The sequence below is a fragment of the Sturnira hondurensis genome, unplaced genomic scaffold (genome assembly GCF_014824575.4).
Source record: "Sturnira hondurensis isolate 20B ecotype Veracruz unplaced genomic scaffold, ASM1482457v3 Scaffold0010428, whole genome shotgun sequence".
Classification (NCBI taxonomy): Eukaryota; Metazoa; Chordata; class Mammalia; order Chiroptera; family Phyllostomidae; genus Sturnira; species Sturnira hondurensis.
The window spans coordinates 15,179,826-15,206,459 of record NW_028083059.1 but is presented as its reverse complement, the minus strand read 5'-3'; the positions used below and the strand labels follow the sequence as shown (position 1 = coordinate 15,206,459).

The 26,634-nt window shown below is 35.3% G+C and overlaps 1 protein-coding gene across 2 annotated transcripts in view; it reads left to right on the top strand.

Moving 5' to 3' along the window:
• The window catches only part of CADM2 (cell adhesion molecule 2), a 1,088,167-nt gene that overhangs the window by 911,622 nt on the left and 149,911 nt on the right, over window positions 1–26,634 (top strand). For both annotated transcript variants that reach the window (XM_037059021.1, XM_037059022.1), the window contains exons 3-4: window positions 8,989–9,141; window positions 11,319–11,456. In XM_037059021.1, the coding sequence (XP_036914916.1) occupies window positions 8,989–9,141; window positions 11,319–11,456 (291 nt within the window). The remainder of the gene's footprint in view (window positions 1–8,988; window positions 9,142–11,318; window positions 11,457–26,634) is intronic.

Below are 26,634 nucleotides of genomic sequence, written 5' to 3'. Positions count from 1 at the left end.
TAGGTGTAGCGTGTGAGCAAATAGAGTTAACCACTGCAGTAATAGAGTTCAGGAAACTGTGAAGTGGGCTAAGATCCAGGAGTTGTGCTGAAGTATTTACAGCTATTGTATAGAACAGCTATTATTTATAATAATATTAGAGTAACAATCATATGACAGACTCTATGTGATCTGGATAACATGAATAAGGGGTATAGAACTTTGAGTAGTGTGCTAAAGGAACACAAGTGATGTGAAATATAGAAAATTAGCAATAAACTGTGGAGGAGAGAACAAAGGAGACCTGTCAAATGATGCAATATAACCAGTCAAGGCAAAGGAGACTATACAGAAAGAGGAGGAGTAGAAAGATACTATTAAATTATAAAAGATGTGAGAATAATGAAAAATAATAATAATACAAACATGCAGCAACTTGTGTCTTCTCTGCTATAACAAAGTGAAATTTGTCTCTCTGTCTCTACTGTTGAGATGCCCCCTCTTTGGGTCCAACTCTGGTCTTTTGGCAGTTCCAAGTTGTTTGTGTCACTTATGAGTAAAAGAAAAAAAAAGGCAGGAAAAGGGAGGAAGAAGCAATAAGTTGGAAGGAAAGGAAGGGAGAAAGAATAGAACAAAAAGGAAGAAACGAGAGAAAAAGGTATTGAAAGATAAAACAATAATAAAATTAAAAGATAAAAGATTACTTAAAAAAAAAAAAACAGGAAAAAAAAAATCTCTTGTTGGTTTCAAGCTGGCCAAACCAGTTTTTCTGGAGCAGCAGGCTGAGGGGCAATTGGTGTGGTCTTTCTTCAAGGACTCTCCCAAGAGCTAACCTGGCGCCCCTCCCCAGTACCCCACAAAGGGGATCTAGGTCCTCTTCAGAGCACTGTTGCCTTGGGGATCATTGCAGTGGGCTGGGGTGCAGGCGTGCGCTGCTGGCCAGGTTGCCTGTGTCCCGAAGATTCATGCACGGACCCTTCCCAGTTCTGTGGGGGAATACAAGGGCTTTTGCCCAACCTCCGGATCACTGCCAGGTTGAGTGGGGAGCAGGCCAAGCAGCTGTCACAGGAGAATCCTTCAGTTTCCTTTCCAAAAAATTTCTTCTTAAGAAAGCCTGCCGCTCAACACAGCTTCATCCCCCAGCCAGACCGGTAATTTTCAGGGTCAGAGCCCAACACTGCACCTCTCAGTTCTCCCAAGCTGGCGACCACAGACTCTGCAATTGATCACGGCCCTTTGTCCTTATTACCCTCTCTGCAAACTCAAGCAAACAGGTCTCTTCCCAGTGTTGCCCAACTTTGGTTGGCTGGGGAGGGTGGGAGCTGTTGACCCAGCTCTCTCCCAAGGACCCTGTGGCAGGCCTGGGGCTCCCAAAGAGTCTGCATGGTAGACCCGCTGAGCACCAGGCAGGGGCGGAGACTGTCACCTCTCCTGTCTCCCTGAGACCGTACTGTCCTGCAGCCCTCTCCTCTCCGTCTGGTGTTTTAGTGTCCGTTACAATTTCTGGTCTCTTATTTTCATATATGCTGGGGAACTATTGGCTCTTTGCACTCTTCCTCCGTAGATCAGCCAGGATTTTCTGCCATTTGAGTGGGGGAAATGGAATCCATTCCATCCTACTCCATCTCCATCTTCTGAACCCCAATAAATTATTAATGGGCATGTGTATATATCATAATATATGTAAGGTCTTATGTGAAATGCAAAGAGATACAACATGATACTGATTTGGGGATATTTTAGATTAAATGGGTGGACTAGAAAAGATGCAAAAATAATGAGGTTGATACTGCATTTTACTCATCATTTAAAAGTAATTACATCATGAAATATGATTTTATTATTATGTAAGCACCCTAAAGTGGGGCATAAATTATTACTCACTGGAAACCTATATAGTAATATGAAAAATGTTTCTAGCAAGAAGTATGTGAGAGCCTTTAAAACTATTATGATGTTTAAGAAAGGAAAACTATTTAATGAAAGTCTTCACACATTGCTATTTGGTTCTTAAATGAACAATGTCAGCCAAATTCAGTGGTACTTATTATTAAGTTAATTTGGTTTAAAAGTAAGTAATATACAATTTATTAACTATGCTAGTAACTTTTATTATGCTAGTAACTTTTGTTATACATGAATATATAATGTAGATAAAATCCTCTAAGTAATTAATTGTGTAAGGAGTTTTTATTTTACTCAACATGAATCCTAAGTACACATTTGTATGTTAGGTAAATATTTAGAAACAGTAGCATATTGGGAAAATAATATTTACCCTAAGTCAAGTACTTTTTAATAGATTCTTATTCATTGGTCACCATTCCTTATTTGTAGATAAAATTAAATCCTCCAGATCTCAGAGTTTTGAATCTGTTAAATCACCTCACCAGTGGGCAGCAGGCATCTCATAGCTGCATGGCCTCAGTGTAGCTTACTTAACCCATTACCTCATTTTTTATCTCTGTGATGTGTGAACAGTTATATTTAAATATTTTATTACATATTCTCATTTAAAACATCTTTAATTTTCTAATATCCTCATTTCTTTCTTAAGTTATTCTTTTTCCTGGAGTATTTAAAATCTTTATTTTTCAATAAGTCATTGAGTATTTATATTTTTAAAGATATTTAAATATTGGCAAACATTATATATCCTTGAAAGAGTATTTTTTTAAAATTGAATTCACTTCAACTGAAAAAAATATAATCTTTTATTTAAGTCCATATATATTTGGACTTATGGTGTAGACGTTAAATAATATAATTTGTCTCTGGTTAGCTACCACCTTTTGTGTTCGTTCGGAAACCATAAAGTAGCATGACAATAGAGATCAGAGATCACTGTGATCAGAGATCACTCATTCAGTATTTCAAATCCTTTCCCAATGAACTATTACCTGGTTAAATTTTTTTGTAGCATGATTTTTCTAACTCTTTCATGCTTAACAGTGTCTAAATGGGGCACCTTTCTTCTTCTTTTTTTGGCTTCTCTCCCATGGGGAGACCTGTGGAGATATAGCGAAGAGGACTTCCTAGTTCAGTTCTTTTTCACTCTGTTCTCGTCCTGTACAGACAGAGTTTGACTCTCAGTTTCAATTCAATAGCCACTCACTGAATACCTCCTGTGCAGATAGTGATGGTTCAGGATGCCGAGACGAGCAAGTCAAGGATCCTGCTCACAGAGAACCTGTTGAGTTATATTATACCCGCTCTGGGGGATTACAGGTTTTCCTGTATTCTTTCATACCTGACATGCTATAATAGAGTGAACTGAAGATGACATCAAAGGTATTTACAAACTTGAAAAGGTAAATGTTCTGAATGTAAGATTTGTTTAAAATGTTCAGTTTAATGAGAATCCCCTCAAGTAGTTTTTTTTTTTGTTTTGAAAAATAAAATATCAAGGATTGTTACACAATAAATAATCACTTATTGTTATACAACTACTAATTGTGTCAGTTTCTTGGTTCATGGTAATATGCTTTGAGGTTTTAGATATATGTTAATATATTGCAGTTCTCTAAGTAATATTTCTTATACTCATTTATTACCTGCACCTTACAATCAGCAGATTGAGATGCATAATGCTTAAGTGATCTGCCTAGATTCATATGGTTAATTAACAATAGAATTTACATAAAAATGAGGCATTCTGCTCTCAGTGCCTAGTGTTTAGCCAAGGCTGGAGTAATCATAAAACAATTCAAAATATTACATGATTTGGTAAGCTTAACCAATTGAGACATTTCAGACACTAAAATATTTAGGTTCTCATTGGGAGTCCAAACCCAAAATATTTTAATACCATTGCAGATTTATTTTAAGGTACATTACAAACTACATGATATTATTCATGTAGTTTATATAGTTTATTATTCAGTTCTCATCATAATCCAGAGATGGAAATGAATAAAAAATTATTATCCACAGGAAATACGACCTCCTACAAGCACCTAGAGCAGGTCTCTTAATTCCGAAGTCACTGCTTTTAGCTTTTCTCCATGAAAATGATTTAAATATAAAAGTGTTATATTTGTATGTATTGAGTAATTCAGCTGGTCTTTGGTGATGTTATATAGTTTACGCAAAGTAATCCAACCAAAAAAGAGTTAAATTTCTTTTGCCAAGATTCACTAAAAATTGGAAGTTCTATCATTGGGGGGTTGCAATGTCAGTAGAAGTGAAATTGAACACAGTGGGTGAGTAACATGTTTTACCCACACAATGTCATGGCAGGAGCCTGAGGTTTTCTCTTTTGGTGACCTCTTAAAAAAAACACACAAGAGATATGTGATAAATATTTTTAAAAATAAATCATAGCTTTGAAAAGCAGTTGATATAGCATGAGGTCCTCTGGGGAAAAACCACATCTGAGTCCCACTGTTTTCCCATAGCAGGCATTTATATTAAAACATGTAGGAGATAGAGTATGAAATAGACATTTACAATCAGTGTCTTTGTCTAATAAAGTTGCAAACACAATCACGATCAAACTTGCCTGTTTTTTACATTCAGTAAAAATTAGTTTCAAAAATTTTTGCAGCATGTCTCATGAAATTAGAGTTAACAGGGAATGGTAGCAGAGGGGCCATAATCATTAACATGCATGTTATCTGAGTGTGTGGGAGGATGGTTTTTAAAAATACATTAAAAATAATGAAAATTTACAATTTTCCCAAATCTTAAATATTTTATAATTGCCTATGCCTCTCCCAAAGCACACACAGAAGTGGCAGCTAATTTAAGAATATGTGGCACTTGGGATCTTCCTCTTCCTGTTTGGCAAATATGTACAATGAATTTTAAGCTTTGATATCTTAATCATTTCCTCTACTTGATCAAATATACATAAAATGTTTTGTTTGAGTTTTTATTATATATTCATCTCTGATTGTAAGAAATAATTCAAAGAGATCTCATCTACCTTTCAGTGAAATAGCATCTTGCAAAGATAACACAGCTAAGGCATCGACAATAATATATATCTCACCAATCTTATTTGGGTTTTGTCAGCTTCACATGTATTTGTGTGTGCATGTGTGTTTACTTCCATGCATTGTTATTGCATATGTAGGTTCATTTATCCATCACCACTGTCAAGACAGAATACTGTCATGACTACAGGTGTTCCTTGTTTTGTTCTTTTATAGCCAAATTCATTTCCCTGTTTCTCCCTTCCACTCCTTAATATTCTTATCCTTTGCTAACTACTGATCCTTTCCTCATCTCTATAATGTTATCTGAAGACTCTGTGTACATGTACTTTGTCACAATTATTATAGAGAGTTTTTTACTGTATCACTGTGTATGCTTTCTTAGTAGTTTTTCCAAGTACTGAAATGTACATACGTGGACAATTTTGGTCTGCTAGTACAATGTTTTACCATTTCAATAAAGTTTGGAAACTGTACTTCTATTAGGTCCCTTTGCCCTACTCATTGTTTATTTCTCTTGAGTATTCTTCCTATATATGTTGAGCACAGCATCATTGCTATTATAGTTTTATTTTAATTATTACATAATGAAGAAAACTCAAGAGGAATAGAGTAGTTGATATCATATTTACCAATATTTTTACTTTTTCAGTTGTCTTTTCTTCCTTCTTGATGCTCTAAGAATTCTTATTTTCTATTTGAATAAATTTTTTAAAATTTTTCTTAAGAAAAATCTGCTGAAAACATGTGTTCTTAGTTTTCTTTCTTTTGACTCTCTTTATGTTTGACTGTCTACTAACATTCACATGGATAGAGATAACCAAATTTTACCTTCCAGTGGATTTTCAATCCTATACTCTACTCTAAAACTAGGCCTAAATAAGAGGTTTTAAGCCCTCCTCCCCCCCTCAAAAAATAATATATTTATTTCTCCTTAATTCCTGAAGGTTAGTTTCATTGGATAAAAATCCATCAATGACAGTTCTTTTCTTTTCTTTTGAAAAATGTGCCACTTCTGGCCTCCATTATTTCAAATAGGAAACTTATAGTAATTTGAATTGGCCTCTGAGTAACATGTCTTTATCTTTGGTTGATTTCAAGGCAGAAATTTTTTTGTCTTTGGTTTTAGATGTTTAATTTTTGACCCATCTTGACATGGATCTTTCTGGGCTTATCCTTTTTGATGTTTGCTTGTATTTTTGATTCTGTAATTTATTTATTCTGCCAAATCTGCAAAGTCTTCAACCATTACTTTTTCAGATACCGTTTCAGCCCCTCTTTCTCTTCGTTTGGAACTGTCATGATTCCAATGTTGGACATTTTGTTATTGTCCCATAGGTCCCTAACATTCTCTTCTTCTTTTTTAATCTATTTTTTTTTTGTTCAGATTGAGTGAATTCTATTGCTCTGTCCTTGAGTTTGCTTATTCTATATTCTGTAATCTTCATTGTACTATGAGCCAATGCATTGAGTTTTGATTTTGTTAACTGTGTTTTGATTTCTATTATTTTCATTTCATTCTTTTTTATAACTCTTTTTTCTTTGCTATTTTTTCTATTTTTTTATTTGTGTGTAATTAGTAATTGCTTATTAAAGTATGTTTCATGATGCCCTCTTTAATTCTTTGTCAGATAATTTCAATATCTCAGTGTTGGCACATGTTGATTATGTTTCTTATTCAAGTTACAATTTTTCCAATATTTGGTGTGAGCAGATATTTATTATTATTACTATTATTATGTCCTGGTCATTTTGACTATTATATTTGGACATTCTAGACTCGATTTAAGTTTTCTATTCTTGAAGGCAGTCATTTATTTAGGTTTAGCACACAGGTCATAGCATACATTTGCCAACTGTGGTTCCACCAGTTTGTCATAACCTTTGTAGTTCTATGTGATCAGCTTGAGTTGTTCAGTTCCACTGGAAATTACACTGATGTCTACTGGTGCCACCTAAGAGGGCAAAGGTGATTCCCCAAGGCAGGCACATGGTGGCTCTCAGTTGTGTAAGTAATCCTCTAGTTTATCGGGAGATCACATCTGGGGCTGGATATTTATAGAAAGATTACCCTGCTGCTTTTGCTGCCCACTGAGTCATTGTCTCTAGGTTGAGAAGGAAGTCTCCTACCCACTGAGGGCAAAAGTCATTTTTCACAGACACTTGTTTTCAGTGATGCTCCCACCTGATTCCCCTTGCTGGTGATGTTGCTGGTGGGACTTCCATTAGATCAGCGATGAAACTGAGTCGACCTCACCCACTTTCTGTTGCTAGGTTATAGTTGGCAGAAGCCAGGTCTTCACTGCCTTTTATTGTTGTTGGAGGAGCTTCCATGTTGTTCCTTAGGACCTGCTGTTCCTGACCTGTTCTCCTCTCTCTTTCTACCTTTTAGAGTAATCATTCAGTTGCCTCTTGCTTAATCCATGTTCTGTAGCTGTACATAGTGAAACACATAATGATGTTTAAACTTTTAAATAATTTCTTCTAAAATGAAATTAGAAGAAATTATTCTAATGGGATCAGGGAAAATTTTAATATCTTGCACCTTATAAGTACTTTTCAGCTGAATGTCAGCTCTTGTTTAAATGAAGTTCAACATGTATCTGTACTGTGGAGAGCTTTCAATATAATTGTGTTCCTTGTTGGTCTTTTGGTAAAAATGCAACAGTCGTAATTTTTCCAACTTTATATGCCCAAGGAAGTGAACCCTTCTGTTTATAGTTTTTCTTGACACTAGCATCTCATGAAAGACTTTGTGGAGACAAGCCATTTTTATCATCATCATTTGTACTACTCATACAAAGTAACATACTAGGTGTGACAACTTAAATACAACATTTCTGAGAACTTTAAGGATTACCTAATTCTACTTTGATTTTTTAAAAACTCTGATAAAATATATGTATTTGGTTTTATTTAAAAATATTTTTATCATATTTTTTCATTACCATTTATCCCCCCATACCCTCTTCCACATCCACCCACTCCCTCCCCCCACAATCACTACACTGTTGTCCGTGTCCATAAGTCCTTTCTCTTTTTTGCTTAGTTTCTCCACCACCCAACTTCCCCCAACAGCTGTCATCCTGATTTCTATCTGTGAGAGTCTGTGTCTATTTTGCTTGTTAGTACAGTTTGTTCATTAGATCATACTACATGGGTAAAATCTCCCTCTGGCCAAGTAGTATTCCATTGTATAAATGTACCATAGCTATTTTTTAAATATATTTTATTGACTATGCTATTATAGTTGTCCCAGTCCCCCCTTTATTCCCTTCCACTCTGCACACCCCCTCCTGCCCACATTCCCCCCCACTTAGTTCATGTCCATGGGTCGTACATATAAGTTCTTTGGCTTCTACATTTCCTATACTATTCTTAACCTCCCTCTATCTATTTTCTACCTCTCCTATAGCTGTTTTATTCATTCATCTGCAAATGAACACTGGGGCTGCTTCCAGAGCTTGGCTATTGTAAATAACACTGCAATGAACATAGGGGTGCATATATTCTTTTAGTTAGGGTTTAGGGTTTCTTTGGGTAAATTGCATGAAATGGAATCATTAGATCAAAAAAACAGTTTGGTTCTTAATTTTTTGAGGCAACTCTAAACTGCTTTTCACAGTGGCTACAGCAAACTGCATTTCAACCAACAGTGCAGTTGGGTTACCTTTTCTCCCCATGCTCACCAGCACTTGTTATTTGTTGATTTATTGATGATAGTTATTCTCACAGGTGTAAGTTGACATCTCATGTGGTTTTAATTTTCATTTCTCTGATCAGTGATGCTGGGTGTCTTTTCATATATCTATTGGCCATCTATTTGGAGAATAGTATATTCATGTCCTTTGCCCACTTTTTAATTAGATTGTTTATTTTTTGGTGTTGAGTTTTACAAGTTCTTTATAAAATTAAGATATTAACCTTATTTAAACTGTCCTTTAAGCTGTTTTAGGAAATATTTAGATGTATAGCCCAAAATGTTTATTATGTTGTGCTAAAAATACACAGTCTAACAGTATTGACTTTTTCTAATGTTTTTATCCACATTTTCAATGTTTTCTCTTTTCAGCTTTAAGGGACAATAGGATCGAGCTGGTTCGGGCTTCTTGGCATGAACTGAGTATCAGTGTCAGTGATGTGTCTCTCTCCGATGAAGGACAATATACCTGTTCACTATTTACGATGCCTGTCAAAACTTCCAAGGCCTATCTCACTGTTCTCGGTAAGTTCAAGGGATAAACACAGTGCAATCACAAGCCAGAGAGATGTGTACTACTAAAGCAACATGATTCAAAAGCACATATATACTTTAAGGATCATAAAATAGATGTAGTTTAGTCCCTTCTCTGTTACATTATAACACAAAATTTTTTAAATTGCTTTCCTCATTTTATAAATAGACAAAAGGATACATAAAAATTTGTATGACTTCTGAGAGCACAGAGCCATTTAATTTTTAGCCAGCAATAAGCACCAGGCTTCTTGTATTTCAATTAAATTATTTTGTATCAACTTATCTATATATTGTATATGTGGTGATTCCTTCATAAAGTGATGGGATAATGAGTATAATGAATTCAACATTCGTACTGGATGCTCCTCCATTTTATCATATCCGCCATCTGATAGAGACCTTCTCTAATATCTTATGGCTTTCAAATGTGACCCCTTTGTGTATTTCAGTGCATTTAAATGGCCTTGGCATTTCTATGTGTCTTCTCACCTTTGAAATGTGACACTTTCTAGATTTTTAAATGAAGTAGGTAATACCACTTGTGCATGCAGCTTGTAGCTTCTTCGTTCTTCTATTCTCTAAATAGTGAGACATTTTTCAAAAGGTTAAAGTGATACAAAAAAGCAATACATTCATAGAGATTCCAAGGAAATATAGTTGCATCTCAGAGCCTTTTGTGATTCCACGAATGTTAGTGACCCAGTCACTTGAAATTACTGCGGTTTATTAAAACACACCTGTGTACTGAACAAGTCAGAGGAATTTCAGGAAGGATATTTTTCACCCTTGTTTGTGTTTTTATTTTGATACTTAGAGTCATAACATTGCCTTTAAAATAACTAACACATGCTGTTATTTGGGGGGGGGGGGTGGAGATATAAAAGTTAATCCAGCTAATGAACTGGTTTTGTGCATAGGATAAGAAACATATTCCTTTGCAAGTTCCACTGAGACTATTTTATCAGAAATAGCCACAAGTTTGCCATTAAGGATAAAATGTAACCATTAAAATTTAGTATTTCAGGATAACAACCGAGGAAAGTTAATGTGTTGTTCTGTAGAGAGCCACCTTGAGACACCAAAAATAGGCAACTGGCTGGTTTCAATTTGTCAAATGATGGTGTGATATAGATTTTCTTTTAAAAGGCAATATGGAGGTGAACAAAACTAGCCCACTAATTGGGCTAGTAAGTTGATCTATCATTTATCTTTATTGTTACTGTTTAAATGTGTATTTTTCTTATTCTGGCTTCCCAACATGCTTACCTTTTATTCTTTTAAAACTGAATTAAATACTATGATAAAGAAGCTTCCAGTCTGCCTTTATTATGGAATAATTTTAGAAGAAATTTTAGTAAACTTCTACTATGACAAAAGAATATTAATGCCCAAGAAATATGGAATGTTCTTTTATTTAAATTACCCATGTACTATCTATCGCTTCATATTAGTTATCTACTTATTGACTAGATAGTTTGGACTAGAAGAGTCAATAAGTGGTTAGCATTAATACCAGTACACATCATGCTCCACAAAACTACAATTGCATTTCTAGTACAAATTACATCAAGAGACATTCTCCACTTTAGAAAAATCAGAAAAGTAAGTATGGTTGCACTTACTGATGAGACCTTTGATGGATTTTCTTGAACAAAATGCCTTTTCTTGAATAGAGTACACAGAGGATAATGTCATTTTTAAGCTTTAGAATTATGAAATCAGAAATAAAAGGTGCTATTTAAGTTTAATCATAATTTGCAAAAAAAACAAAAAATGTGCTTTGTGAATGTCTTTCCCAATGCAAAGAATGTACATTCTTAAATCCCTATACTATTACATCTGAAAATATATTGAATGGTTGTCTTTAAGATTTACAAAGAGTATATTTTTATATGTAAAATTTAATTTAAGACTGCTTTGAGCTAAATAAATGATTATATGTATACAATATACTGGTATATGCACATATAATTATATATATGCATATATACACATTATCTATATATACTATAAGTAGCTTATTTTGTTTTATAGTAGTTTATTATTTTTGGTTGAATTTATTGTCAACTAACCACCCAGTTTACTTTTGTTTGTGAAAGTAGTAGTCACAAGAATGAACCAACCTTGGGATTGATTTTCACATCATTCATTTGTTTATATTTCAGGTGTTCCTGAAAAGCCTCAGATTAGTGGGTTTTCGTCACCAGTTATGGAGGGAGACTTGATGCAGCTGACTTGTAAAACATCTGGTAGTAAACCTGCAGCTGATATAAGATGGTTCAAAAATGACAAAGAGATTAAAGGTAAACCATGGGGAAAGTTCCCCAAATCAAAATTAATGTATGCAAAGTAGTTTGAAAAGTTAGATACATTTTGCACTCACTTTTTCAAATCACGGTCACTTTCTGAGTATAATTTGAACCAGATTTACCCATTTCCTAAACTAGGTAGTTTTACAATGTATTTTAACATAATATGTGTGCCCTATTTCCTCTTATGTAAAACAAGTCTGAAATAATATAAAACTCATGGAAAAGTTAGAGAAATAAATGAATCAATCTATTAAAAAACATGAGTTAATATATAAAAAAACACCTAGATTTGTGATTGGCAATAGTAAGCACCAAGTATAAGTTAGATATTATTTCAGAACTCATCTATAGTATTTCGGTTATAGACAGAGAAATTTCATGAATCATTTTTTAAATTTGTTGGTTTCTGACATTACAAAGTTTGTACAGTAATGCTCACTAAATATCAATAAACCTGTATCCTAGTAAATCTCACAGATGGCAAATACAATGTACTCATCTCAACAAAAATGCACAAGACAGACATACCTCAGAGACATTGCGGGTTCAGATCCTGACCACAACAAAGCTAATAGCACAATAAACAAGTCACATATTTTGTTTCCCAGTGCATATAAAAGTTATGTTTACATTATACTGTAGACTATTAAGTGTGCAATGATACTATATTCAAGAGAAAACATATATATTTTATTAACACATTCTTTAGCTCTAAAAAGTGCTAATCATCATCTAAGCCTTCAGTAAGTTGTAATCTCTTGCTGGTAGAAAGCACTGCCTCATTGTTGATGGCCTCTGAGTAATCAAGGGGTGATTGCTGACGTTGAGCAGCTATGGTAATTTCTCAAAATAAGACAACAGTGATCTTTTCTGCACCCGTTGACTTTTCCTTTCACAAACAATTTCTCTGTAGCATGTGGTATTTTTTGATAGTATTTACACACAGTAGAACTTCTTTCAAAATTGAAATCAATCTTCTCAAACTCTGCTGCTGTTGTATCATGTAAGTTTATGTAATTTCTGAATCCTTTGTTGTCATTTCAACAATCTTCACAGCATCTTCACCAGAAGTAAATTCCATTTCAGGAAGACGCTTTCTTTGCTCATCCATGAAAAGCAACTTCCCATCCACTGAGGTTTTTTCCAGGAGATTGCAGCAATTCAGTCCCATCTTCAGGTTTCACTTTGATTCTGCCTCTCTTGGCACTATAGCCACAGTTACTTCCTCCACTGAAGGAGGAAAAATGTGAACCCCTCAGATTAATCCATGAGGGTTGTAATTAACTTCCAAATTATTGTTAATGTTGGTATGTTGACCTCTTCCTATGAATCATAAATGTTCTTAATAGCATCTAGAATGGCAAATGTTTTCTAGAAGCTTTTCAACTGAGTTTTCCAAGATCCATCAGAGGAATCAATATCTATGGCAGCTATAGCTCTACAAAATGTATTTTTGTATTTTTTATTTTTATTTTTATTTTTTAAATTTATTTAATGATTTTTTGAGTACAGTTTTCTGTCTATTACTCCCATCCCAACCCACCCCCTGGTGTTCCCCCCTCCCTCCCATTTCCACCCTTCTTATTTGTTGTCCATGTATCCTTTATATTTGTTCCTCTAAATCCCTCCCCTATTTCCTCTGAAATTCCCTCCCCTCTCCCCTCTGGTCACTGTCCCCCTGTTCTCTATTTCTCTATAACCAAAGATACTGATCTTTGGTTATATTTTGCTTGCTTGTTTGTTTTGTTGTTTAGCTTCCTTTTAAAGGTGAGATCATATGGTATTTGTCCTTCAACAACTGGCTTGTTTCACTCAGCATATTTTTTAAATGATAAGATTTGAAAGTTAAAATTATTCTTTGGGCCATGGGTTGCAATACCTTATTGTTCAGTTAGCAGTTATGAAAGCAACATGAATTTCATATATATGCATCAAAGTTCTTGGGTGACCAGGTGCATTGTCAATAAGCAGCCATGTTTTTTAGGATTTTTTTTTTCTGAGCAGTATGTCTTAACTGTGGGCTTAATATATTTAGTAAAGCATATCATAAACAGATGTGCTGTCATCCAGACTTTGTTGTTCTATTTATAGAGCACAGACAGTACATTTAGCATAATTCTTAAGGGCCTAAGATTTTTTAAATGATAAATGAGCATTGGCTTCAACTTAAAGTCAACAGCTGCATTAGCCCCTAACAAGGGAGTCATCAAGTCCTTTGAAGCATTGAAGGCAGGCATTGACTTCTATCTATAAAAATCTTTCAATAGGAGGCTATTTTGTCAACATTGAAAATCTGTTATTTAATGTAGCCATCTTCATTGATGATCTAAACTAGATCTTCTCGATAACTTACCTCCACTTCTATATCAGCACTTGCTGCTTCAACTTTCACTCTTAATGTAATGGATATTGGCTATTTTCTTAAACCTCGTGAGCCAACAACCCTTGCTTGCATTGAGCTTTTCTTCTTCAATTTCATCACCTGTCTCAGTCTTCATAGAATTGAAGAGAGTTAGGGTCTTGTTCTGGATTAGACTTTGACTTAAGAAAATGTGGCTGGTTTGATTTTTTTATCCAGACCACTAAACCTATCTCCACATCAGCAACAAAGCTGTTTTGTTTTCTTATCATTCATCTGTTCACTGGAGTAGCTTTTTTAATTTCCTCAAGAACTTTTTCTTTGCATTCACAACTTAGCTAACTCTTTGATGCAGAAAGCCTAGCTTTTTCCCCCATCTCTTGCATTTCTTATTAAGCTTAGTTATTTCTAGCTTTTGAGAAGTGAGAGTTATACAACATTTCCTTTTACTTGTGCACGTAGAGGCCATTGCAGCATTATTAACTGGCCTCATTTCAGTATTGCTGTGTCTCATGGAATAAGGAGTCTCAAGGAGAGAAGGAGAGAAGGAGGAGTAGCTTGTTGTTGGAGCAGTCAAAACACAAACTACAATTTATTTATTAAGTTCTTCATGTTATATGGGTGCAGTTTGTGGCACCCTAATTATAATAGTGACTGAAAATCACTGATCACAGATGACCATGATAAATATAATAATAATGAAGTTCAAACTATTTTAAGAATTACCAAAATGGGACACAAAAACACAAACTGAGTAAATGATGTTGGAAAAATTGTGTGGATAGACTTGCTCCATGCAAGGTTGCCACAAACCTTAAATCTGTAGAAACCATAGTACCTGCAAAGCACAATAAAGCAAAGCGCAATAAAATGATGTATGCCTGTAGATATATAGATATGTGTGTTTACATATACATTTATTTTCAATATTTATTATTTATTGTTGTTCAAGTACAGCTGTATCCACTTTTACCTGTCCATGTCTCCCCACCCTACCCATCTCCACTTTCAATTCTTCCCTCCTTTGGCTTTGCCCGTGGGTCCTTTATACATGTTCCTTGATGGCCACTCCCCTCTTTTCTCCCATTTTCCCTCTCCCCCCTACCCTCTGGTTACTGTCAGTTTGTTCTTTATTTCAGTATCTCTGGTTATATGTTGCTTGCTTGTTTGTTTTGTTGATTAGGTTACACTTATAAGTGAGATCTTATGGTATTTGTCTTTCACTGCCTGGCTAATTTCATTTAGCATAATGCTCTCCAGTTCCATTCATGCTATTGAGAAGGGTAGGAGTTCTTTCTTTCTACTGTGTAGTATTCACACATACTTTCTCTTAAGGGGGACATAAGTTTATAGGGGAGATGACAAGTAAGGTTAGTACTGGTATTTTGTACCCCACATACAGGTATCTTGAACTTGATATCATATATATATTAAAACCTAAGTATAAGAATTGTTTCTGATGATTGTTAAAAGTGTCCCCTATGTGCATAGTAGTGTCATATTGTCAAAGTGACCTTCTAGGAGAAAGATTTATACAAACCATTGGGATTATTTTAATTTATGATTCTATTATCTAGATTTAAAATGATTCTTACTAATAAGCATACAGCCCAACAGATAAGATTGCCTATACTACTTTGGTTTATAGTTATTTAATTTCTTCTCTGTTTTAATTACTCTTTCTGTATTATCATTCCCCATATTGGATTTAACTGCAGTTTTTTTAATCAGAGCATTTCATTCAGATCTTCTAATACATTAATTTTATTAGATAAAGTTTAGAGAAATATAAGCCCCCAAGACAAAAGTTAGAAATTTTGCTATGCAGAGTTAAACTTTCAGGTTATTATATAACTTCATTTATATTCTGCCACCCAAATCTGCTTTCAGGATATGCTTGCTTAGGCTTGCCTGGACGGCATAGCTCTTTCCTAAATAAACTCCTGCGCTACTTCCAGATTGAACTTACTATGGCAAGAATCTGATCATGGAACTTAACCTTTTTTAAAAAATTAAATTTATGAAGTGACAGTGATTAGTAAGGTTAGATTGGTTTCCGGTGTGCACTTCTAGGATATCCGTTCTGTATATTGCATTATCTGCTCACCATCCAGAGTCAAATCATCTTCTAGCACCAAATACTTGATCCTATTTGCTCTTCACAATTCTTCACCCCTTTCCCTCTGATAAACACTATACTGCTGTCTGTGTCTATGGATTTGAATTTTATATTTCACATATGAGTGAGATCATATGGTTCTTAACTTTTTCTGACTAATTTCATTTAGCATTATATTCTTAAGGTCCATTCACGCTGTCACAAATGGCAGTATGTCATCTTTTCTTATGGTTTAGTAGTATTCTGTTGCATATATATACCACACCTTCTTTATCCAATCACCTATTGAAGGATACTTCACTTGTTTCCATGTCTTGGCCACTGTAAATAGTACTACAATAAATATAAGTATGTGTATATTTTTGTGAATAAGTGCTTTCAAATTTGAGGGGGGGGGGAGTTTTATGCCCAGAAAAGGAGTTGCTGGATCATATGGTAGCTCTATTCTTAGTTTTTTGAGGAATTTCCATACTATTTTCCATAGTGGCTGGGTTACCTGGGAGAGACGAGTCAGGGACTCCCACCCCATATCCGAACTTGTTTCTAGGTTCTTGCATTGCTGGCAGGAGACGAATTCAAGTGAAAGCAAACATTTTTGATAAAAAGGAGATAGCAAGTTATTTCTGAAACACGTGAGCAAAAATGCTATAAGCAGGCAGTTGGAATATGCAGGCACTTAGCTAATCCAAGTGCACTGAGTTCTGGGGCTATATACCTTAGCTAGCTTCTGGGGACCTCTACTTCTCCCCCTTCTACACCTTGGGATTAATACAAAGGCTTGCTTTCTTAGTTAATAAAGGCTTTCTGTCTAGTCAGTGAAGTTGTTGCAGAGACTTCTGGTCCCAGCAGAGAGTCTCGAGGACTCTCCTCCTCCTGTTTTGTCTTTGCTTGTCATATTCGGAACACCTGGCAGTCTTATCAAGGCCAGCTCAGTACTGCGGAGTTAATCGGTGAGACACGTGTCCCTTTTGATTCTAGCCTCGTTTTAAAAGTTCTTTGTTAGAATATAATGGCAAGGGCCTTGTTTTATTTCCCCTCTGGAAAGTCATTCCTACCTACTACCTAACAGCTGTACCAGTTTGCTTTCCCACCAGCAGTGAATGAGGATTACTTTTTCCCCACAACCTCTCTAAGTGGGGAAGGAGAGGAAGTGACAATATCTGTACTCACTTGTCTTGATAATACAATTCTAACATGTGTGAGTTGTATCTCATTGTAGTTAGGATTTTCATCGCCCTAATAGCTGGTAAAATTGAGCATCTTTTGATATATGTGTAGGTCATTTATATGTCTTATTGAGAAAGGCTTCTGTTCAGGCTATCTACCATTTCTTTGTCTGGACTGTTTGTATGGTGAATTATGTGAGTACTTTATGTGTTTTTGATAATAACACCTTGTCAGAGCCATTGCTTGCAAATATCTTCTCCTATTCAGTTGGCTGCCTTTTCGCTTTGTTTGTAGTTTCTTTTGTCATGTGGAAACTTTTTGGTTTGATATAATCCCATTCATTTATTTTTACCTTTGCTTCTCTTGCCATTAGGGTCAATTTTATTACATCTCTAAGACCAGGGTCCACAAGTTATGTACCTATGTCTTCTTGCATGCCATTTACTGTTTCGTATCTTATGTTTAGCTTACTTTTTCTGCTTAAGCACTTCTGATGGAAAGCCCTAACCTGCAGAATAAGTTTAAAATCTGATTTCTTTGGTCTATGAGAAAGCTCCAGGCAGTGCATTCGTGCGCCTGGCATACGTCCTTCTAGGCACAGGGTCAGGGGAAAGCATTCCTGGACCCAGACCTAATGTGTGTATGGAGGCTTCCCCACACCAACAATAATTTTGGTTCCACAGTGTGGGCTCTCTCTGAAAAAGGTCCCCAAGCTGTTGTTTTGTGGTTAGCTGAGGCCTCATTTCATAGTCATAATTTACTAAGCCATCCACACGGGTCACTGATTCAACTTCAAGCCCTTTTCTCTTCCTGGGAAGTGAGGTTGTGGCACTGAAAATTCTAATCCCCTGGCCATGTGCTTGGCTCTTACTGGCAACCAGCCGTCACACTTGAGGTGAGGGGGTTAAAAAAAAACAGTTAGATGAAAGTTGCCATTGCTTCATTCTACTATTAAAAGGTAACTGAAGAGAAACATTCTTCCATTACCTACAAATAAATTCTAAACAGCTTATCTAGATAAAGATCTTACATGACTATTTGGCCCCTGAACTCTTCATTCAATAATTCAGGAGATTAGCCATTTTTATTTATTTTTCAAATTGCAACTTTATTGAGAGATAATGAATATACTATCAATTTAGCTAAAATTTGCAATTCATTGGTTTTCAGTAATTTCAGTTACATAACTCTCATCACAATCAGTTTTGCATTTACATCACCCTAAAGAAATGCCATCCCTATTAGTAATCACTCTCTATTTTTCCCCAGCCTCCTCTTCCCATCTCTAAAAACCACTAATCTATTTTCTATGTCTATAAATTTGCCCATTATAAACATTTTATATAAATAAAATTATAGCATATTGTGACTACCTTCTCAGCAAAATGTGTTCAAGGTTCATCTATATCATAACATATATGACTACTTCATTAGTTTTTCATTGAATATTTTAATTTATTATTCCTTTATATGCATATATTATAGGTCATTTACCCATTCATCAGTTCATGGAGATTTGGGTTTTTATACATTTTGGCTATTATGAATAAATCTGCTATGAAAATTTAGATGCAAATTTTTATGTAGAAGTATGGTTTTATTTCTGTTGGATATGTACCTAGGAAAAGTCTTACTGCATCATTTGTTTTTTGCTTTATGTTCTTTGGGTGCTCTGTTTTAGATGTTCATATGCTTGTAATTATTACACCTTTCTAATGGATTGACACATAATGTTATTGATACATTGATTTCCATCTACCATTTCACATTTTATTTTCTGGTCTCTGATAGTTTCTGATAGGAAGTAAGTTAGTTAATTTTTGGAGTTCCTTTGTGAAAGTCATTTTTCTGCTTTCAAGATTGATTTTTTCTTTGTCTTTTGACTTTTGGTTATTATATGTCTAGATGTAGATCTTTTTGTATTGAAATGTTTTAGAATACATTGAATGTTTTGGTTGTGTAGATTAATATTTTATCAAATTAAGTAGATTTAGATCAGTATTTTCATTAAAAATTTTCTCCTCTTTTCTTTTTACTTTTTTCTACTTATTTTCTTCTTTCTTTCTTCATAGCACAAGTGTTGTTGTGTTTAATGGAGTCCCTTGTTAATTTTTGTTTTTTTCCTTCTTCAGAGTACTTGATCTGTACTGATCTGTAATTTTTTTGAGTGCTCAACTAAATTTTTTATTTCTCTTACTGCATCTTCAACTCCAGGATTTTATTTAGTCTGTTTTATAAGTTCACCTTTTTTATTGATTTCACAATTATTTTGTTTTACCTCTTCAAATATGGTGGTTTGCTTTAGTTATTTGAATATATTTAAAATGAATTATTTGAAGTATTCTTATGTTAAGTTCATCTTTGGGGCCTTCTTACCAGCAGTTTCTAATGTTTGCTTTTTTTTTCTTTTTTGACTATGTAGGAGTCACACTGTCATTTTCTTTTGCATGTGTTTGTTGAAAGCAGGACAATTAGATAATATAGTGAGCAATTATAGATGCTGCTCTCACCCTACAGCTTGTTGTTGTTTGCTTATGTATTTGTTTGATGGCTTAGATGGACTAAGCCACTGCCGTGAAAAGCCTGTGCTGTTACTCAAAGGGCACAGCCTTGTACATGTGGACAGTCACTCTGGGAATGAGAATGGTTCTTGTGCGCCTCTCTCTGACTGTCTCTTTCCCTGAGGTCTCTGGTAAGCTCCCTAGCACTGTTGGTATTATACACACTGCTCCCCTCCACCACCTGTCAGGTGATTTCTCTATTGTTTTCAACAATAATCCTGTGCATAAATTCTCTCAGAGCTGATCCAATAAAATTTAAAGTGCTTTCTTAGAGATTTTTTTTTCTTTTTGATTCCAGTTTTAGAGGTTTTTCTTTGACTGCAGTGAGGCTCTTTCTAGCTGTTTCTTTCTCTGCTTTTCTCTCATAAGCCAGTTGGCCTCTGGATCACCCTATTGCTCTCATAGAGCTGCCACTATCCTTTTACTCATTTACCATCAAATCTTCAGACTTCAAGAAGGCCCTGGGCTTGAGCTTCTCCACATTCTGGTCTAAGTAGTCAGTTACTCTAGAGAGAGTTTCAGAACCCTCTCATTACGGCCTGTTTTTTCCTCTGGGCAAAATCTTTATGATGCCCCTCCTAAGCTGGGAACATGACCTGCTACTTTTGAAGTACAATTACTCTTGTATTAAAAGCAGGATGCCGGGGGAGTACAGGTAGACTCTCTCTTCTTGTACCAAAGAAGATATATGTACCATATAAATACTTTATATATACTTATATATTAATACCTTATATATATGTATACATGTATACACACACCTTATATAATATAGTACCTCTATATATCATATAGTACTATGTATAATATATATAGTACTATATATATAGTATTATATATAGAGAGGTACTATATATATTATATAGTACTATATATATAGTNCCACTATCCTTTTACTCATTTACCATCAAATCTTCACAGACTTCAAGAAGGCCCTGGGCTTGAGCTTCTCCACATTCTGTTCTAAGTAGTCAGTTACTCTAGAGAGAGTTTCAGAACCCTCTCATTACGGCCTGTTTTTTCCTCTGGGCAAAATCTTTATGATGCCCCTCCTAAGCTGGGAACATGACCTGCTACTTTTGAAGTACAATTACTCTTGTATTAAAAGCAGGATGCTGGGGGAGTACAGGTAGACTCTCTCTCCTTGTACCAAAGAAGATATATGTACCATATAAATACTTTATATATATATATATATATATATACTTATATATAAATACCTTATATATATGTATACATGTATATACACACCTTATATTATATAATATAGTACCTCTATATATCATATAGTACTATGTATAATATATATAGTACTATATATATAGTATTATATATATAGTACTATATATAGTATTATATATATATACTACTATATATATAGTACTATATATAGTACTATATAATATATATAGTACCTCTCTATGTACCAAAAATCCTGCTATTTATTCTCTTCCATACCTTTTTTTGAGGTTTTATATTTATGGATAATTTGTAAAGTGTGCACTAAGCTGAAAGTGTCCAAGATAAATTTCACTTATCATGCAGGATATACCTTTGTACCTCATGAATCAGCTGGGTATGTCGGTAAAAGGAAAACATTGTTGAAACTGACATCCTGCTTTTTTTAGCTTATTAGTAACACAGAGATAATAAGTAATATTCATATTGTTTCTGATTATTCAAAGAAACTCATAATGAAATAAAGAAGATTTTCCTGAAGACAGCTAATCTCTCTCTTGGATTGTTACAATTATTAATTAATTTTAAAATCATATATTTTATTGATTATGCCATTACAGTTGTCCCATTTCCCCCCTTTCATTTTCCTCCACCCTGCACACCCCCTCCCCCCACATTCCCCTTCTTTATTTCATTTCCATGTGTCACAAGTTCTTTAGTTTCTACATTTCCCATACTATTCTTGCTCTCTCCCTATTTTCTACCTACCATCTATGCTACTTATTCTCTGTACCTTCTCCTCCTCCCCCCCCCCCCCCCCCCCGTTGCTAACCCTCCATGTGATCTCCAGTTCTGTGGCTCCACTCCTGATCTAGCTGTCTGCTTAGTTTGCTTTTGTTTTAGGTGTGGTTGTTAATAACTGTGAGTTTGCTGTCCTTACACTGTTCGTATTTTTTATCTTCTTTTTCATATATAAGCCCCTTTACCATTTCATATAATAATAAGGGCTTGGTGATGATGAACTCCTTGAACTTGACCTTATCTGAGATGCTCTTTTTTTGTCCTTCCATTCTAAATGAAAGCTTTGCTGGATAGAGCAATCTTGGATATAGGTCTTTGGATTTCATGACTTGGAATACTTCTTTCCAGCCTCTTCTTGCCTGTAAGGTCTCTTTTGAGAAATCAGCTGACAGTCTGATGGGAACTCCTTTGTAGGTGACTGTCCTCTTATCTCTTGCTGATTCTAGGATTTTCTTCTTCATTTTAATCTTGGGTAATGTAATTATGATGTGCCTTGGTGTGTTCCTCCTTGGGTCCACCTTCTTTGGGACTTTCTGAGCTTCCTGAACTTCCTGGAAGTCTGTTGCCTTTGCCAGACTGGGGAAGTTCTCCTTAATTATTTTTTTCAAATAAGTTTTCCACTTATTGCTCTTCCTCTACCCCTTCTGGTACCCCTATAATTTGGATGTTGGAACGTTTAAAGATGTCCTGGAGGTTCCTAAGCCTCTCCTCATTTTTTTCAAATTCTTGTTTCTTCATTCTTTTCTGTTTGGTTGTTTCTTTCTTCCTTCTGATCCACTCTGTTGATTTTAGTCCCAGTTTCCTTTTCATCACTATTGGTTCCCTGTGCATTTTGCTTCACTTCGCTTAGAGTAGCCTTCATTTTTTCATCCAATTTGTGACTAAAATCAACCAGTTCTGTGAGCATCCTGATCACCAGTATTTTGAACTATGCATCTGATAGGCTGGCTATCTCTTGGTCACTTAGAATTATTGGCTCTGGGGCTTTGAGCTGTTCTTCTGCTTGAGCCACAATGTTTTGGTCTGTTAGTGCCTGTTACAGATGAGGGGCAGAGCCTTAGGTGTTCACCAGGCCAGGGCAACCCAAGTCACTGGGTTGTGATGCTGTATGTGGGGACGGGGTCAGAGAGGGAGTGATGGTGCTTGTTCCACTCTCTCTAGTTTCAGTCCCCTCTGCCACTTCCTACAAGCAAATTAGGCCCTTCTGGTGCTGGTTCCCAGGTGTGTGGGCTTGTGTGTGTTCTAGGACCCTGTGGGTCTCTCCAACGAACTCTCCTGTGAGGCTGGGAGCCTCTCCCATCACCTCAACCCCCCAAAGTTTTTCCAATTGGTGCTTTTAGGCTTTATTTCCCGTCACCGAGGCCCTGAGTTTTGAAGTCTGTCTCACTGCCCGTTTTTTTGCCTGGTTAATCTGCGTGCGAATGTGTGTTCGTGGTCAGCCAGCTGCCTTGCGAGCCTTACTGGGTTTTTGTCCCACATCTGCCTGGTCTGCCAACTACCACCTTTTTCTGCTGGGACTCTTCTCTGCAGGCTGTCCACTCCGCCCCTCTTAATGGTCTGAATGAATGGTTCGTTGTTATCAGACTTCAGTACAGTTCAATTTTTTATCTGTTTTGGTTGTGTTTTTGTTTCTAAATCTTTGTTGTTCTTAAATTTGGTTGTGCAAAGAGATTCAGTGTTTCCACCTACACCTCCATCTTGGTCGGAATATTAATTAATTTTTTGAGTGACCATGGTTCTTTTAGTTGATCTCCCATGCTCCTTTCTAAAGAGATGTCTGATGGGGGTGAATCAGAGAGGAGACCTGATATGTAACTCTTATTGTACAATTTAATACTTAAAGTGTTATCCTCTCTGGTATTTTTAACATACCAGAAGCCTCTTTTTAAACATTTAGATAATATATTGACATATCTGTCTCACTTTCTAGACTTGGATTTTTTTTCCTCATTTAACTTTTATACAGAATCCAGTATGATGTAAAACACATGGTAAAAGTTCAAGGATCTTATATACAGAGTGAATGAATCATTTGAGTTAAAAGGGTCTCAGATGATACCTTGATAATTTTTAAAGTCAGTGACTCTCCTCTTTATTGGATTTCTCCTGGACTGGATAATCCAGATGTTAGTATTCTGCTAAGTTACAGAAGACTAAGGAGAATTAAATATAGACTTAATCCATCATTTGGGTGAAAGTGATCTAAGGTTTTACCTCAATAATTTTCAAAGAAAAATGACTCTACTCTTTACTGACTATTGTCTTGGACTGAGCAAAATTGTCATTAGTGTTCTAAAATATGAAATCTTAATAAATAGTTAAATGTGGTTCCTGAGCCATCAAGCAGATATTGAACTCATCCAGTGTTTTTGATGGAAAGTAAGTCTTACAATTTATTTTGTATTAGAAGGATTTGGGCAAATACAACAATCACTGATTAATAGTATACTCAGGTAATGTTATCAAATATAGAACAATAACCAGATTGGTATAGACAAGTGAGATAAAACCTAAAGTAAAATTAGTGAGCACAATTTTGTACAAAGCCTTTTATATTTGCCAATAATGGGTCATAAGTTTTTATTAGTAATTTTAGTCACTTCAAAGAGAGAAACAAGATCAGTTAATTATCATGCCCACAACCAGTCATACAAAAGAGGTCTAATATATGTTGGTACTGACAGTCAGAAGAGGGAGTTCCTCTCTGAGTCCATGTGTTTTAGATAAACCATGTACTGAATTGAGTTGGCTTAAGGGTATATACAGCGATATTTATACAGTGTTTTTGTAGTACCTTTCAATGTAGGTCTATGGGAAAACACTTAAAAGAAACTTGATAAAAAATATAATATTCCACTTGTCTAGATTAATTGAAGAAGGTTTCCAGAGGTGTCCAACCCCAGGCCTGCAGGCTGCATGTGGCCCAGGATGGCAACTAATGGGGCCCACACAAAATTATAAATTTACTTAGAACCTTTTTTTATTTTTTGCTTATCAGTTTTCATTAGTGTTTGTGTATTTAATCTGTGGCCCAAGACAACTCTTCTTCCAGTGTGTCCCAGAGACATCAAAAGGTTGGATACCCCTGAATGGAGTATGTCCCATTCATCAGCCATCCATAAATGTCATGTTGCTCATCTAAACTTTTGAAATCTACTAACAAGAAACTGAGTTTCAGTAAAACCCTTTTGCCACGTGAAATAGTAATTTTTTTCTTGCCTGTTGTTGGTGAAGCCACAGCTTGAAAAACCAAGATTACAACAGTCACTCTATATAGAAGCGAAGTATTATGAGAAGGATTTATAAAAATCTGCCCCTTCACAGTGGTATGAAGAAGTGCTCATGGGCAATGATGAGATTTGCCTGGAGACTGTTTTGTAGTCTTCTCCAGTGAAAAAGCGATTGTGTTTATCAGACTTTAAATTTCTACTGTACCGTGTAAGATTTGCCCTCACTATTTTTGGTCTGGAGAAAGTTTAAAGCTGATATAAAATAAAATTCTTACCTTGGCTAGTAAAGAAAAATGCTTTGTAAAACACATTTTAACACTAAATTTAAGGAAAAACACACTGATTGTTTTTATCTAAGACCAACTGGTTTTAAAATATGCATCTCAGTGAGCAAATGAGTTAACCAGATATAGTTACTTTATGACAATTTTTAAAGAACATCAGGGGTATTGGCTATCTTCTAAAAATGATGTATTTTGTTTTAGAATGGTTGATCTATAGAAATTTTTGAAGCAATAGTTGCACAACATATTCAGTTTTCTGATATGGTCACCCTAATTTTTTGACGAGAAAGAGAAGTTATCTAATATAATGCTCACAATTACATACAAATAGCTTACAAACAAGGGTGTCAAATCATTAATATACCATTAATAACAACGGTATGGATTCAGAATAAATTCATTGAATTCTTCTCCTAAAATGATCATCTGATCCATTAAGAAACACTTTTACAAACCCTGACTATGAAAATAATGATGAGAATCAAGTTTTAGATAAGCATCAGTATCTGGAGTATATACTGAGAACTTGCAGTGATGGTGGTGGATAGTCAGAGAATGGAAGCCCCTAATGGATCATGAGAAGTCACATGATACCCTAAATGATTTCCAAATGACATCTTCAGGTGATGAGAATAAATGGCATGTTGAATACTGTACTGGGAACAAGGCAGAAAATGTGTTTCAGCCTGGCATTTGTTCATAGTGTGGCCTATAGGCCTTTCAATGGATTAAAAGGAAACATGCCCACTTTAGGTGCATGTTTGACACAGAGGGCTGCGACAGGATGCAGGGCAGGATTTCTCTTTATAAAAATCAGAATGTCCCTTTCTATGTACTCCTTGGAGAAGTGTCTGTTCAAGTCCTTTGCTCATTTTTAATCGTTTTTTTGTCTTCCTAGAGCGGAGTCATGTGAGTTCTTTATATGTTTTGGAGATCAAACCCTTGTCTGAGATATCACTGGAAAATATGTTTTACCACACAGTTGGTTCTCTTTTCATTTTAATGCTGTTTTCATTAGCTGCACAGACTTTTTTTTATGAGATCCTGTTTGTTTTTTCTTTTCTTTATGCTCCTTGCTCTAGGGGACAAATCAGTGAAAATATTGCTGCGTGGAATGTCTGAGATGTTCCTGCCTCTGTTCTGCTAAAGGACTTTAATGGTGTCATGACTTATTTTTAAGTTTTTTATCCACCTTGAATTTATTTTTATGTATGGTGTAAGTTGCTGATCAAGTTTCATTTCTTTGCATGTAGCTGTCCTGCTCTCCCAACTCCATTTGTTGAAGAGGCTGTTTTTACTCCATTTTATGTTACTGCCCGCTTTGTCGAATATTAATTGACTATAGAGACTTGGGTTTATTTCTGGGCTTTCTGTTCTGTACCATTGATCTATGTGTCTGTTCTTATGCTAGTACCAGACTGTTTTGATTACAGTGGCCTTGTAACACAGTTTGATATCAGGTATTGTAA